At 50.1% G+C, this 15,209-nt stretch overlaps 6 protein-coding genes across 6 annotated transcripts; 4 read left to right on the forward strand and 2 right to left on the reverse strand.

The window, feature by feature from the left end:
• Positions 1 to 81: 81 nt before the first annotated feature.
• BGZ61DRAFT_540705 (uncharacterized protein) lies at positions 82 to 2,265 on the forward strand (the record flags this gene model as incomplete). The annotated part of the gene is made up of 5 exons (XM_046254946.1): positions 82 to 192; positions 258 to 367; positions 431 to 1,369; positions 1,425 to 1,485; positions 1,546 to 2,265. 5 exons carry the CDS (start codon positions 82 to 84, stop codon positions 2,263 to 2,265), a joined length of 1,941 nt encoding a protein of 646 aa, XP_046095099.1.
• A 716-nt stretch (positions 2,266 to 2,981) lies between these two features.
• Positions 2,982 to 4,739, forward strand: BGZ61DRAFT_371656 (general substrate transporter; the record flags this gene model as incomplete). Its single annotated transcript, XM_046242119.1, has 3 exons — positions 2,982 to 3,117; positions 3,175 to 3,500; positions 3,564 to 4,739. The coding sequence occupies 3 exons, from the start codon at positions 2,982 to 2,984 to the stop codon at positions 4,737 to 4,739; spliced, it is 1,638 nt and encodes a 545-aa protein (XP_046095100.1).
• Positions 4,740 to 5,107: 368 nt separating this feature from the next.
• On the reverse strand, positions 5,108 to 8,819 carry BGZ61DRAFT_523826 (uncharacterized protein; the record flags this gene model as incomplete). Its single annotated transcript, XM_046252606.1, has 5 exons — positions 5,108 to 7,021; positions 7,081 to 7,450; positions 7,503 to 7,548; positions 7,623 to 8,666; positions 8,708 to 8,819. The coding sequence occupies 5 exons, from the start codon at positions 8,817 to 8,819 to the stop codon at positions 5,108 to 5,110; spliced, it is 3,486 nt and encodes a 1,161-aa protein (XP_046095101.1).
• Positions 8,820 to 9,277: 458 nt separating this feature from the next.
• BGZ61DRAFT_540709 (uncharacterized protein) lies at positions 9,278 to 9,928 on the reverse strand (the record flags this gene model as incomplete). Its single annotated transcript, XM_046254947.1, has 1 exon — positions 9,278 to 9,928. The coding sequence occupies one exon, from the start codon at positions 9,926 to 9,928 to the stop codon at positions 9,278 to 9,280; it is 651 nt and encodes a 216-aa protein (XP_046095102.1).
• A 731-nt stretch (positions 9,929 to 10,659) lies between these two features.
• BGZ61DRAFT_510715 (uncharacterized protein) lies at positions 10,660 to 12,032 on the forward strand (the record flags this gene model as incomplete). Its single annotated transcript, XM_046252075.1, has 3 exons — positions 10,660 to 10,732; positions 10,793 to 11,603; positions 11,653 to 12,032. 3 exons carry the CDS (start codon positions 10,660 to 10,662, stop codon positions 11,861 to 11,863), a joined length of 1,095 nt encoding a protein of 364 aa, XP_046095103.1. The 3' UTR covers positions 11,864 to 12,032.
• A 756-nt stretch (positions 12,033 to 12,788) lies between these two features.
• BGZ61DRAFT_594304 (uncharacterized protein) lies at positions 12,789 to 14,972 on the forward strand (the record flags this gene model as incomplete). The annotated part of the gene is made up of 2 exons (XM_046256840.1): positions 12,789 to 13,771; positions 13,826 to 14,972. The coding sequence occupies 2 exons, from the start codon at positions 12,789 to 12,791 to the stop codon at positions 14,970 to 14,972; spliced, it is 2,130 nt and encodes a 709-aa protein (XP_046095104.1).
• Between the last annotated feature and the right edge of the window lie 237 nt (positions 14,973 to 15,209).

Genomic DNA, 15,209 nt, shown 5'->3' on the forward strand with positions numbered 1-15,209 from the left:
GTGAGCCAGTCAGACAAATCGCACCAAAGCGTTTTGATTGCCACGGCGGGTTGGGCCTCAATGTCTATAGAGGGTATCACCATGAGTGACCAGGACCGAAATGATCGCAGCTCAGTCTCGTCTCAGGAGCAGATGACCGTCGGCGACCTGATGCCACAAGCTTGCGAACGGTGTTGGAAGCGGAAGCAAAAGGTTAGAGATTTCCCATTCGCCGTGATAAATAAATGATGCTGGTCTGATACAATTTCAATGCTCAGTGCGATCGTCGCAAACCATCATGTCTCCAATGTAGAGCATCGTCTTCTCCGTGTATTGAGCGTCGCCTTGGTACTGTTTTGGACCCGGCCGATCCTCAATCTCACCACAGGTACTCATCCCAGCTCACCATAGAATCTCAATTGCAAAGCCTTGCTGATGTATGATCACTTAGTTACATTGAGTCGCTAAAGCGCAGAGTAGAGGTGCTCAAGACTCGCTTGGAAGCTTCGTCATCAACTGCTTCTGACTATCCCACCGTCAGGTCTCATTTCAACTTGGAGGAAGATCGCAGTGCGACCCCTCGTCATTACCCCAATACCCGGGAAACACAACTTGGGGACAGTGAAATTGCTCAGGGCAGCGAATCTAGCGACATCCCACACGGTGACACGCTACAAACCGAGATGGGATATCTCTCGCTGAGTGCCATGGACGAACTCACCTGGGAACAACCGTTTTCTAGCAGAAACATATCATTCTATACCCTTGTCCAAGCAGTCACATGCGTGTCTGGAAGCAACCCGTCGGTATCAGACAGCCAAAACGCGGCAATCTTTGGCCCTCTTGGAGACTTCCATCGCGGTCTCTTCCGTCAGGGTGTTAGTCTAACTACTGTCGGAACAGAAGCGCCATTTCAAAAATTTGTTGATCTGGTCAAATACGTTTTACCGTTTACACCGGTGGAACAACTCATACTTGACTATCATGAGTTGCTTCAAGCGCATGAAGACAAAAATGTCAGCGACCTAGTCGTGAGTAATCCTGGTAAAATTATTCTCATCCACCTGGCGGTCGCCACAGGGGTTCTTTTGTCAAAAGACCACCGTTTTATGGAGAGCTACGCGACAGCTTTGGCCTTGACGGCATATCAACTCGCTCCACGAGCCATTGCCCAATCGGATGATTTGGGTGCCGCACAATGCCTGACGATGATGGCAATTTTCTCCATGTACAGCGCATTTGGAGGATCGACCTGGCATCTTTTGGGCCTTGCCACAACACGATGTATTTCGGGGGGGATGCACAACGCACGAGTATCGGATCCTGAGTCGGATGATGTGAAGCGAAGAAATAATAGTCGGACATTCTGGACCCTCTATGTGCTCGATGTGTGAGTCTTGTCATTTCATCCACCTAAACGTCACTGCGTCTCTAATAATTTGTAGACTGGTCAGCATTTCCCTGGATCGACCTTTTCAGCTCCATGATGAAGATATCACGACCACGGTATGTCCAAGTTGAGCAGGTCATTATAAAAAGGCATCAAATACTAACACATATCTGTAGCCTCCGTCCATCACCAACACTCGAGAAAATTCTGATGAGGTCCACTCTTGGAACGTGCAGCACGCCATGTTACTTCACGATGTGCGACAGAATCCATCCAAGGGAGTGCTCTTCCATTTTAGCAACTACCGCTATTGGAGAGAAACGGCCCCTATAAACAAGTCCAACCAGTGCCACACTTGGCTTGAAAAGTATCACTTTCGCCGCCTCTGTTGCCGAGTGGTTCTGGCTGTGCTACAGATTTCCGATTCATCACAGCCAGAGAAACTGATGCCTATGATTATGGAGAATGCAGAGCAAGAATTTACTGGTTTTATCGCTACGCTGGAGGACCAAATTAATGCCGAGGGTTGCGCCTTTACTACATTCGATGGTATTGACGTCTTCTGCGCCGGGGTCGCTTGGCTTTACCTCCTCATCCATCGCCACCAGATCCCTCTGGCTCTGAAAACCGTTCAAACTATCTCGAAAAGCGGCCAGAGAGTGTTACGAATACTGGCTGTTATATCAGAACGGCATCGTTGTGCACAAAGCTTGTACGGTGTACTCAACACATTCTCCGAGACGGTCCAAGGCGAGGGGGATTGGGCCAAGGTCGAGAGCCTTGTTCTTGCCTCCGAGATGACGATTCCGCAAGGGGTACAGAAATTAATGCGGAGTACAATCAACCTAATCCATGAAGTCCCCGACTCCGTTTATTTGGCGCCCGACGCACCGTGAGCTAGGCGAGACTATAGGGTCATGTCTATCGGACCTTGGCCGACTATAGATCACGGCTTGCTCTCCACTTGATCGGGGATGAAGCCCATTTGAGACGTGTTGCGGGGCAGACTCCTCAAGATTGCCAGATCCTTCAGGTTAGTAGAGCGCGAATCGACCGGCCAAGTCATAGGAGATTTCAACGCTTCATCATATCGGACCTCCCCCGTCCGGCAGCGATTGTGCCGGACAACATGGCGCTTCTCCATGTCCCAAACCCTTACCCCGCTTCTTTCTCTACACCAAATTCGAACTAACCAGAGAATCCTTGATTCTGCGGGGCTCAAATGGGACGATGTTGTGGGCCATTGGAAGTGCCATCATCTCGGACGTGTTCCGGCTACGAAAGGTGGACGCCCCGAGTCATGCTTCTCCCGGCCCCGGATTTCAACCCCAGTCGTGCTGGGGTAAGCACATCAGGACTAGCTAAAATTTCCAGCTGAGTCTTCAACATCGGACCTCTCCCGTCCTCTCACCCCAGATTCAATCCCCGTCCATGTGGGGTGATACCTCAACACTCGCCCGACGCTGATACAGACTGCCGAATCCGGGGCAACCGTTTGTGATTATATACTTGCTTGGAAGTTCTCCTTCTCCAATCCTGTTCCAAATCATCCAGACGTGTTTCTGTTCAATTCATCAGCCATCCCCTCGCCATCTCATTGAAATCATTCACAATGACGAAGAAACCAAGTCTCATCAAGGCTACCAAGGAAGCCATCAAACAGAGCCCCCGAGAAATATTCAACTTCTATCTCCTAGCATGCACGTGCATCTGGGGCTTCTCTGGCGTAGCCAAGGGCTTCGATGAAGGTATGCCACGTACCTAACACCACATGAACTTAGCATGAACTGACGTTGATTGCACAGGCAACATTGCTTCTGTTGTCATCATGGACGTCTTTAAAGAACGATTTGGTCTCGAAAATCAATCCGAGGATGAATATGCGGATACCAAGGGCTGGATTGTGGCTATTGCCACCGCTGGCGCCGTCTTTGGTTGCTTGGCTTGCATGTGGCTCACTCAGCGGCTCGGAAGGAAGCTCACATTCCAACTCTTTACGATTGTCTATATCGCCGGCGTTCTTGGCCAAACTTTCAGCAACGGCAATCTGACAGTTCTTTATGTGACGCGAGTCATCACTGGTCTTGGCATTGGGACAACTACGGTCTTGCCATCAATCTATATCGCAGAGGTGAGTAAGACGGACTCTCGTTAGCATTTTCTGTATTATCTCATGCTGACATCGACTTGGTAGATTGCTCCCCAGTCTATTCGCGGTCTCCTAACACTTCAATACACATGTTGCCAGCAACTCGGCGTCGTATTTGGCTTCTTCTTCAACTACGGCATCACCAAGCACCATGCCGGCACCAATCTTCAATGGCAACTCCCAACCGTGCTGCAGGTCGTGCCAGCCGTCATCTGGGGACTTGGTTCAATCTTCACGCCTGAAACTCCGCGGTTCTTGCTCATGAAGGGCAACCGGTCGGAAGCTCTTGCAACATTGGTTCGATTCCGCCAGCTACCAGAGGATCACCCATACGTCCAGGCCGAGTTCCAGGGCATTGAGTCGCAGCTCAACCACGAAATTGAACTTGTTTCCGGCTCGAGCACACTTGATCTCATCAAAGAGACGTTTGTGGATCTTTCAAACAGACGCCGCTTCATGCTCATCTTTGCTTGCCACGTCTTTGGCCAATGGTCTGGTGCAAACGCCATCACGCAGTACAGCCCGACAATCTTCGGGTACCTGGGAATCCAAGGCACAGAGACGCGCTTCCTTGCTACCGGGTGTTATGCTATCGTCAAGTTCTTGTCGGTGCTGATCTTCGCCATCTTCGTCGTCGACTTCGTTGGCCGACGCCGATCACTCATGACGGGCATTTCATTGCAGATTGTGACTCTTGCATATATCGGCGGGTACCTGGGCGTCACAAATGGCTGGAGTCCGGAGAAAGTAGAAGGCAGTGTGTCCGCATTGGCTGCCAGCCGTGCGGCTATCGCTGCTATCTACCTACATGCTATTGCATGGTCGATCGGCTGGTTCTCTATCCCATACCTCGTTTCTGCTGAGGTCTTCCCTTTGCGAATTCGAGGAATCAACGTTGCCATCCTTATGGCTGTCCACTGGGCCAACTACTTCGGCTGCTCACGAGCCATGCCCTCTCTACTCGCGGCGACCGACCGATACGGCGCATTCATATTCTTTCTGTCGATCTGTTGCATTTCTCTTGCTTACGTTTACTTGGCCTTGCCGGAGACCTCGGGAAGATCTTTGGAGAGCATGGACCGACTCTTTGATCAGCCGTGGTACACTGTTCACAAAAGTGCATACCCTAGCCCAGATGACCTACGGCCAAGCGCTACTTCCGTCGATAGTAGTCTGAAGCCCCATGAAACTAATAGTTCTGAACACGTTGAGCGGGTTTAAAACTTAGTGGTGCTTTCTTCCATCTGGTAAACAAGATGATCTGAGAATACATGTGCGTTCTCTGATAGGTATTTAGTCTGACCGAGACAATAAGATGCTTAGAGTTAGTGCAGTTCCGATTCCTTGTAAATTGTTTATTATGTGACTTTAGCTTACGCGTTACATTAAATCTGATATCACAACAGTTCTGATGATCAAATGAGTCTTCGAACCTGTTACTGCCTTCCCGACGGGTGGCCAACAACTCAGGCCTAGCTAACTCGTCCCAGGGTGTTACCCAGCAAAAGGCCTTCGAGGATTTTTAATATGGTCACCATGAAATCATTATCAACATCAATCGCCCAGACAAGCATGATCCCCAACTAGAGCTATCCCGAGAACCGAAATACCAGGAGGCGTCCGTCGACACAGCCAAGGGCGATAGTTGATCCCACAATCGAAAATTTTGAAGTCCGATACTCTGATGGGAGCCAGAGGAGGTTCCGATCATTGTAAGTTATCCAAACACCATTTTCACTGATTCCATATTGATTTTGCTGATAAGAGGGGGACAGAAGACCAAGCGGATGTGCGATGGCGACTGGTTGAGTCGGGTCGCTCAAATCGAATGTAAAAGCATCAGTCAGAAGATATATGCCGGTCTCATCAAAAGAGATGGTTTTAGGGGCCGTGATTAAATCGATCATTGCCTTGAAATCGCCCGCTACTGAATCCCAGATTCTAACACTGTTGTCAGACGCCGACGCAAGGAGCTGCCCATTAGGCGAGAAAGCCAAGGTTGCAGCTGAGAGAAAGTGCTCCGCCGTAAGTGAAATCAGTTTCCTACCCGTTACAGTGTCCCGGATGGAGATACTGTTTGCATCCAGTGAAGCCCAACGCCGGCTGTCTGGTGAGAAAGTTACCGGATAAGTTCCCGGATAAATTAGATGGACATCGTACTCCGGTGTGACGTTGCAGTTGCCAGCAGCAGTATCCCAAATTTCAACCCAGGGTCCACGTGAGACTGAGAGAAATTTACCATTGGACGAGAACAATGTTGACCCTCCCCAATATTTATCACCCTCCTCCTTCGCCTTGAAGCAACCGGTTTGAGCGTCCCAGATCTTGACAGTCTCATCCTCCTCTACCGAAGCAATATACCGAGTGCATGGCGATAGGCTCACTGACCGAAAAGGAGCACAGATTTCCTCGACCGTTTCCTTTTCACAGCCACTCCTGGTTATATCCCAAACTCTGACGTTCCCATGTAAAGATGACGATGCAAGATACCCGTTATTGGGCGAGAATACCGCTACCACGTGAAACGGAGACAGATGAGATGCAACAGTTGCTGCGCATTGACCAGTTTTAACATCCCAAATATCGACAGAGCGATAGCATGCTAGTGCGAGATACTGACCGTCAGGAGACAAGGCTAAGGGTCTCCTATTGTCAACGTGAATTTCTCTTACACAGCAGGATGTTGTGATATCCCAGACCATAAACCTGTCATGCTGTTTGAAGGCCAAATACCGCCCATCAGCTGAGAATGTATAGGCAACCCAAGTTCCAATTCGGTCAGGGGAATGGGAAACCTCAACTACGCCCGTTGTAAAATTCGAGATGATGAGTCCCCGTATGTTTGCCGATGCAAGGTGCTGTCCGTCAGGTAAGAAGGCTAGTGCCTGGGATTTGATGGCAACGGCCGGGAGGGCACACTTCCTGTCTCCAGATCTGGTATCCCAGATGCCCGCAGAAGATGCCGATGCAAACAATGTGCTATCAGGAGAGAAAGCCAATGTACTCCAATTTGTGTGATAGTCCATGAGTCTTCTCGCACTGTGGCCCGTTGAAGTATTCCAAATACTGAAAGTGGTTTGGGATTCCCACGCAAGATACTGGCTATCAGGCGAGAAGGCGATTGAGTTGGCCTCGCCGTCGTGATCTGCAATTGTCATCTTGCAGTGGCCTGTTATAGCATCCCAGATCTTGATGGTTCCATCGCGAGATCCTGATGCAATAGACTTGCTATCGGGGGAGAAGGCCACTGAATTGACATAATCGCTATGACCTTCGAGTGTGGCCTGACAAGCATCCCAGTGGTTTTCGATAGCTGATGTCGTCACAAGCCAATCTGGGGCGTGTTTTTCAAATAGCTTCCTGGTGTTGCTGAGCCTAGGACTAAATATAAGGGCTGAAGCATATGCCTGTAAAGGCGCGTTCGCAATCGCCCATCCGTGTGATTGGATAAATCGGCGTGCATCCCAAACGATGTTGAACAAATCGCGTCCTGTCGGGACGTCCTATTTAAGCGACACATTAGTACACGCGTTCCATGCAATGATGCAGTGAATCCACCTACGAGCAATATCTCGAGCTTTGTTATTGCAATTATCCCTTTTTGTATGTCTCGGAGAAGGCTGAGTGCTTCGATCCAGTAGAGGCACTTGTTCTGGAGAAATTCCTTCACCATTTTGGCATCAATGTCACCAAGGTGATTCTGGAGTGGTGGGGTCTTGCGCAATTCGGCATCGCTCAGGTGGTCAACCCAATGGGTGCACGAGTATCTTGCTGCGGCTAAGGGGTTTGGCTCAGGCTGACGTACGTCGTCGATGGAGATCCCCCAGTCTCGTAAGTTGTACATGTCATGCCGTAATGGCACGGTGAGTACTTTCGAGTCCATGCCGGAAAATAATCGGCGATGCCTCAGTCGTGAGGAAATCCTTAACTGACTGGTGGATGAGATATACGTAGTCGTCTCGGATGGTAACAAATGAGGCACACTGTTCCAGCAGAGATTGTAAGTCATCAGACACGTTCGTGGGTAAACCTGACACCACACGTAGCTCGCCCAAGCTCAGGGGGCAACGGTCGCCGTTGCAATGACAAGGCAACAGAGGTTACTCTCTTCCCGTTCCAGTTCCTGAATACGACTCATCATTTCACGGTAGAGTGACAACAAGTCGGATGGCTTTTCCTTGACAACTTCAGAAACGTTCCAGCTCTTGACCTTTTCAAGCTCCTGTGCCACAAGAGCCACCCAGAAGAATGTCCCATCGGCCTTTTGTCGCATTTCGAGCCTGACTTCGTCTCTCAAAGCCTCATTGCGTTTAAGAGGGAAGAGCTTGGAAACCTTGTAGTCGATGAATGTATCGATGGCTTGCGTCACATGCTCGGCATTCAGTTCAAGACTAAGTCTTGTCCGAGGGTCATCAAGAAATAGCTGTCGCACTATGTCATAGTTGTTCCTACTCGACACAATCCATTTCACCTTGATGGATGCAGATCTAGGCTCGGTGATGAAGCATAACAGTTGTGAGAGATCTGTCGTACACTCGTCCAGGGCGTCGATCATTAGATAGCAACCTCGTGTGTGGGGGTCACAGAGCATATCGCTTAGAATCTGAGACAAAGTATAGAATGCGTTTGCATCATCGAATAGTCGATGCCCTGTGTCGTCCCATCTGCGCTGGATATGCGATATAAGGGACGGTTGTTGCTCTGCTAAACCGAAGATCAGGCCTCGCAGCACGGCTGAAGCCTGATTGAGTCGGGAATCGGTGTTTTGACAGAGGAAGAAAGAGACAATCCGTGTGTGTGTTTGTGTGAGTGTAGATAGTTCATTGATGATGCCGCACATCAACATTGTTTTGCCCTTGCCGGCGTCGCCCTTGATCCAGAGGAACTCAGTGGTATTGTCGTCTCGCCATCGCTGGAAGTGCTCGTGGTCCAGAACCCATCGATACGATTCCTTGAGAAGACCACCCTTCGTCTGCTCAATACGCCTCTTTTCTACGGCCGGGTGGACCCATCGGGGGTCGTCAAGACATCGGTTGCGATTCGGTTCGTTGTAGTTGACTTTGTTGTTGTTTCCCCTTGGCAGGAGAAACAACCGAAGCGTTAGCGACCCAGCTGCGATTTTCCGATCATTCTTTTTTGGCTTTTTTGCTTACCTGAGTTATAGTTGTAGTTGTTGTTCTGCGTCCCACCAGCATTGTTGTTGTTCTGGGGCCCGGAGCCCGTGTTCGCGCTGAATATGCCCGCGCCGGAATTGTTGAAGGAGGAGCTGAATGTAATCTGGTGTTGCGGCTGAGAAGACATTGTGTGTACTTTCAGGTGGTTCGGTTTGCTTTATCGGATCGGCCTATATCATTTGGACGTGCATCAGCGGCTATGAAGCAAGCTAGAATGCTGAATTCTTCTGGATGGATGCAGTAGGACAGATTGCCTGACGAGGCTGGACATGAGGGAATTCTATATTGCGCCACACATCCATGCTCTCCCCCGCTTCTGTAACCGCTTCTGTAACCAATTAAATCATTTGGAAAAAGTAAGGCGAACCTGGCGAACCAACGTCCACTTAACAGAGGCTGACGTCCCAATGCTATGTAGATTAGCCGCTCAGTGTCTGCTTCAATATGAGTGGGGGCGGTGATGAACACCCCAAAACAGCGCATAGCATTTTCATCAAGCCCAATTCAGTACACGCAATTTGACGAACAGAAGATTTGATCCTCGTTGCCCGGCCCGTAGTCTGAGTTACAAGGTCATGGTAAAATCTATTTATATGGCTGCATGTGAGGCAGCTGGAGCCCCTCCACTGGACCATTGAACTGGATGCCAGTGCCATTGTTATTATTTTGAGGTGCGTAGCTAGTGTTCACATTCATCCAGCCTGCTCCGGAGTTGTGAAAATTGTACTGGCCGGCCACGTCATCCGGGAGCGACGGCGACAGTGCTGATATGTGCTCGAGAGATTTCTTCAACTGTTCCAACAGTGATGCAGCAACCTCGCCACCGAAATCTGGTTTCTCCGCCAAGCCAACTACGAATCTGAGGATGGCTTTCATCAGATCTTCCACCCGATCTCCCTTCCCTGCAGCATTGCGGTATCGTTCTTGTCTGGGTCCATTGCCGTCCGGAACGACTGCGAAGAATATTTCATCTATTCGAGTAGCGTTGTCCCTGCAACCTTCTATTGCTGGCTTGATTTCTTGCCAAAATGATTCGTCGGAGTTGCAATTGGCAACGTGAAGTTTGATGCCCTGTAAATAGTCCTGTACTGGTGCGACAGTCCGGAACACCTCGTGAAAGGCAGGAGGAATGTCGTTTGCCTTATCAATGTCGCCACATGTATCCGTTGTGTTCTGCAATGCGAATAGTGTACCAGCAATAAGCTGTTTTACTTCAGCGGCATCATTACCCGGCATTGTTTTAGTCTAGACAGAATGCCAAGATCCTGCATTATTTAATCAGACAACCGTTGCTTCTGGGAATGGCACGATATACTCACGGCTTTAACGGCTAACAAGTGTTACCCGGAGGTCTCTACTTTTAAGAACAGATTAATTTACTTTAGGTGATTCTACATGCGCAAGTTGCTGCATCTTATGGGCCAGTGGACAACTCACCCTGCAGGCGCCTCTTGAAGGCGAGCGACCACCTAGCACATCCATGTCCAATCAAGTTATCTCGGATCCACAATCTCACTCACCGAGAAGAGGCAACGGTTGCCTGCTGTTGGGTCGCTGCGCCAAGCCGGTGAAAATGTTCCGGATCAGAGGCCTGTTTCAAGCCTACACGATGGGTTGCGGACTTGCAGTGACCGGGAAATATTATGTGCATATTCCAGTGTAAATTAACTGAATAATACTCCGTACAAGATACATATTTTCGTATATATTGAAGAGACACTACATAGTGCACAGTCTTGTGATACGAAATAGAGCTAGGATCTAGTGACGGCGAAAACACCCCGCTCTCATGCGATTTCCTATACAGCCTCATCTTTCTTCTCCCCATGCCTAATTTGACCGGGTTTTCTTTTTGTTCGACAATACCATTTGCGCTGTGATTCCGAGATTTGATGTTGAACCATCTGGCATAGCAGCGGTTCCCACGGCTTTTTTAAAGGGCTCAATCCAGCAATACATATTCCGTCATGAGGAAATTCAAACCCATTTTTCGACGCAAAAAGCCTCAGCAATCAACAACCGGCGACCCCGTGCTGCCGAGTTCGCACTCATTCCCTGGGACAAAGCCGGTCGAGTCATCTTCAAAGCCCAGTCCACTAGCTTCCTCATTCCCTGATGGAATCAAGGTGTTACACGATTGTCCCGAAGCTACAGTCGATGTGTGTTTTGTTCACGGGTTATCTGGCAATCGCGATAAAACTTGGACAATCCACGGAGAGGCTGCATCATGGCCAGAGATACTCCTGCCACTAGCGCTTCCTAAGGCTCGTATCATAACGTTCGGATACGATGCGTACATGGTACGAAATCCAGTTGCGTCATCGAATCGGTTAATCGATCATGCCACGAACCTTTTAGCCGATTTGACATCAGACCGGGCTATTCACAAGGCAACGCATCGCCCCCTCATCTTCATCGCCCACAGCGTGGGCGGCATTGTCTGCAAGGAATCCATTATACTCTCAAGAAACAACCCCGAAGTCCATCTTCGTAGCGTGTTCAATTCCCTAGAAGGCATCGTATTCATGGGCACACCACACAGGGGCTCATGGATGGCCGACTGGGCTAAGGTCCCGGCTTCAGCTTTAGGCCTTGTCAGGTCCACCAACAAGTCACTGTTAGACATTTTGGATACAAATGATCAGTTTCTCGAATCAATTCAACTGATATTTTTGGCCATGCTACGAGAGTTGCGAGAAAGCGGCCGGAATCTTCAGGTCACATGCTTTGTTGAAGAGCTACCTCTAGCAGGGATGGGATTAGTTGTACCCAAGGAATCGGCCACCCTTGAAGGATATAATTCGGTTACAATTCACGCAAACCATAAAGACTTGGTGAAATTCAGGTCTGCGGATGACCAGGGATTTAAAAGGCTGCTTGCAGAACTTACCCGATGGGAATCACAGATCAGGTATCTAGTGTCAACGACACGAGACAATTCATCTGCTAATAGCTTCAAGCACGAGAACCAGCACAAAAGTTGCTGACACCGACTCTGAGAGCAACGTGGACAATAGAGGAGCATCTACACCACGATATACTTTCCACAACTCCGGAACTGGCTGGATAAATGTGAACACGGGCAGCGCACCGCAAAACATTAACAACGGCTCCGGTATCCAGTTCAATGGCCCAATCCAAGGGCTCCAATTGTCCCCTCCTCCGATTTAAGTCAGGGGCGGAGCAAATGGTCAAGGTGCGCCAGCCCAAGTTGCTCTCCCCGACAAGCGGTCGACAGTGCAGCCAGGCCTGGGTGGAGTGATGACGCAGAGAATAATCCAGCTGGAGATGGCCTCGGACATGGTCGTGGAGAATCGACAGCAATTATCAGAGCCTCAGGGACAGTCTGGCCTACAAAAGCCACCGCAGAGAAACGGCACGGTTGACTGGTGTGTGTACTGTTAGTTCGCAGCCCCACGGCGACATAGCCACCGGCAAAACATCTTCCCACAGGAGGAAATCAGAGGCTCAAGGACTGAAGATGCAACTGCCGAGCCTTGTCCTTATCGCAGCGCTACCGATTAAGCATCGAGAATCTTATTGCCGCCACACCGCGTGATTGCCTGTTGGTGGCACAGAGCCTAGTCAATAAACAGGTAGACTCGTGAGTAGCCGAGAATCCCCGCGAATGGAATCATCCACTAGTTTCAGCTTCATTCAGGCCCGCTCTCGTATCTGAGTGATGGGCGTCAATAGTTCCCCCAGAGTAGCTGAGCGCAGGCGCCACAACGACCAACGTGCAATGTGGATTGGCCAGACTTGTTCAGCTCCAGGCCGGTTTTGTTATCTCCCAGTACTCGCAGGTTGACTCGAGGGACGAGACCGTGGGCTAGTCTTGGCATGGGCATGTGATTGGGTTGACGGTGCCAATATTGATTCAAAATGGCGCCTGCTTGCTTTTTCACACCTTATTCAGTGGCAATTAAGGTACTGCATTAAGTTGAGGCCCAGATTCAAGGGGGCTCACAGCTTAGCTCGAGCCTCCCCGCGTTGTGCTGGAAATGACTCGATTTACCTGTCGCGCTCAGCTCGTCCAACTCCAGTTCTCTAGATTATAGACCTTTGCGGCTTTGATTTCCTTCAGACAAGCTCGATAATGGCTATCAACTCCAACTTTTACGTCAAACCAGACTATGTCCGGAGGGGTGGCTGGACCAACTGGAATGGCAATTCGGTGTCGGGCGGCAAGATCACCATGGGCAAGAACTCGGCAGACCTGGTGGCCATCTTCATCGGTATCTTCATCGTCTTTGTTGAGGGTGGTCTATGGACACTCCTGACTCTCTTCCTCTTCAAGTGGAATCGACGTCGGCGACTTCGCCGTCGCGCCATACAGCAACAGGGAGATTTGGATGCCCTCTACCACCAGGAAATGACGATCCTCCGCAATAGTGACAGCGCAACAGCCGTTGCCTCAGCCTACTTGAAGCTCTGGTCTACATGGGGCATCACCAACTCACGCGTCGCGTGGCGCACCCTACCGCTCATCCTCCTCGCCGTCCTAAGTTTCTTGTTTTTCCTCATCGGGGTGCCATTCATCGCCGCCTTCCAGCTACTCGAAAACCAAGGCGACGAGGTCCTACTCAAGAGTCCGAATTGCGGCTTCTGGTTAGCGAGCCTGGCTGACGATCCAGTCGCCGGTTTTAATGCGCTGAGAAACCAGTCCTGGGAAGCCGTCACCTACGTCGACAGCTGCTACGAGGGCAGCGCCGAGTTAGCGCTCTGCGATCAATTCCTCCCACGTCGGCAGCTGCCAGTGTTCAGTTGGACCAACGGCGAGTGTCCCTTTGATAAGAAAATCTGCCTCTCGAAAGACAAATTCCCTGCTTTTGTCATGAAGACGGAGGTACTGGACTCGCACACGGATTTTGGAATCAATGCTCCAAAGCACGAGAGGGTCAAAATGCAGCGAACCACGACGTGCGCTCCGCTCGATGTTTCCAAGTACACCAAAATCCACAGTACTGACATACTGGGCGAGAAAATGACGTCTCTCTACTTTGGAAAGACGCCGTACAGTCCGCAGACGTATAATGTGAGCAGCCTTCAGTTTGTAGCCAAGGGAAGCTACAACCTTGAGTAAGTCCTCCTATGTATCCCACATATCTCACCTGATTAACCAATGCTTTTCAGTGTTGTCACCAACTATGTGGCAAATGGCACTGCCTATAGTGCGACATTCGAGCCTATAACTGAGCTCCAGCGCGACGACGCCGACACGTCCATCATTATGCTCAACAACAACGGCATTCCAATCCCGGGCATTAATGGGCCATGCAGTGATCCCTTCTTCTCTGCAACTGAGAAACACCTGAGCTTATTCCCCGATTACTACTTGCCTGACAACCCCGTCACTGCCATTGGCTGCGTTGACCAGTACGAGTTCGGGAACCCCGTTTCCCGCGAATGGACTAAGCCCGCAAGCTGGTCAGACGCCACCAGTAACATCACCTTTATCAAGGGTCTCTCGAGACGTCAAGCATCTGCCTACATCTCGATTGGCTGGTCATCGGGGCAGGTAGGCATCGGGTCCGACGTCGTGATCCTTGGCGCCGAAGTCCTCCGAGCGAGGAAATATCCAGGCCTGGTCGCTGGGTTCCAAACTCCGATCCCAAATGACCAGTGGAAGAAGGAGGTGGAATATTGGTTTAAAATAGGACTCGCAAAGATGCAACTTCTCCGCCTCAACATCGCCATGGGCCCCCAGGATCCAACTATGCCGGGCATGAAAAACATGCTGCCCGTGATATCCGCCGGCAGAGACGACATGGTGGATATAATCTGTTCCTCGCAGAAGATCCACAACACGGAGTTCAAAAATTTTCACCGTCTCGGCTTCATCACGCTCGCCGTTATTGGCGGCCTGTTCATTCTTCTGCCAACACTCGTTACCAAGCTCCTCATGTCGCGGCTGAGGCATCGCGATGATTCACTGGCCTGGGCAACGTATGGCCAGCTGCAACTACAACGGATGGCGACTTCCGGCGCTGGCGTACAAGGTTGGAAGGGATGCGACCACGACGTTCCGTTTCTAGACCCAAGCAATGCTTCGGTTGGAGATATTGATGTCACTAACAAGGATTCTGAGGATAAACCGCATCCAGTGTGGAAAGGGCCGGACCATGAGATGAAGCCAGGCCACGAAGATGACAGGGACTCGGACGAAGATGAAGCAGCGTTCCTTGGCAGGATACCGACACACCAGACTGGTTCCACAGCAAGGGTTCCGTTGATGGCGGCATCACAGGAGGATACCTCGTATCACAGCACGTACAGGTGAGACTAATACAACAGAATCCGTCATCATTAGCTATATCCTATCATATTTATGTAAGATGGTGCTTGACCTTGAGATAGAATAGTGGATGAAGTTACGTGAACAGTTTAATCACGAAGACATTTACGACACAGTCGCATATCGTGCCAAATCCAACCTTACAAAGAGAATTGGCTTTCAGTTCCCCAGTTATATCTCTCAGTATCAATCATGACTTTCCTAATCACTCAAATCATAGCG

The sequence above is a fragment of the Ilyonectria robusta genome, assembly GCF_021365365.1.
Source record: "Ilyonectria robusta strain PMI_751 chromosome Unknown BGZ61scaffold_47, whole genome shotgun sequence".
In the NCBI taxonomy this organism is placed as follows: Eukaryota; Fungi; Ascomycota; class Sordariomycetes; order Hypocreales; family Nectriaceae; genus Ilyonectria; species Ilyonectria robusta.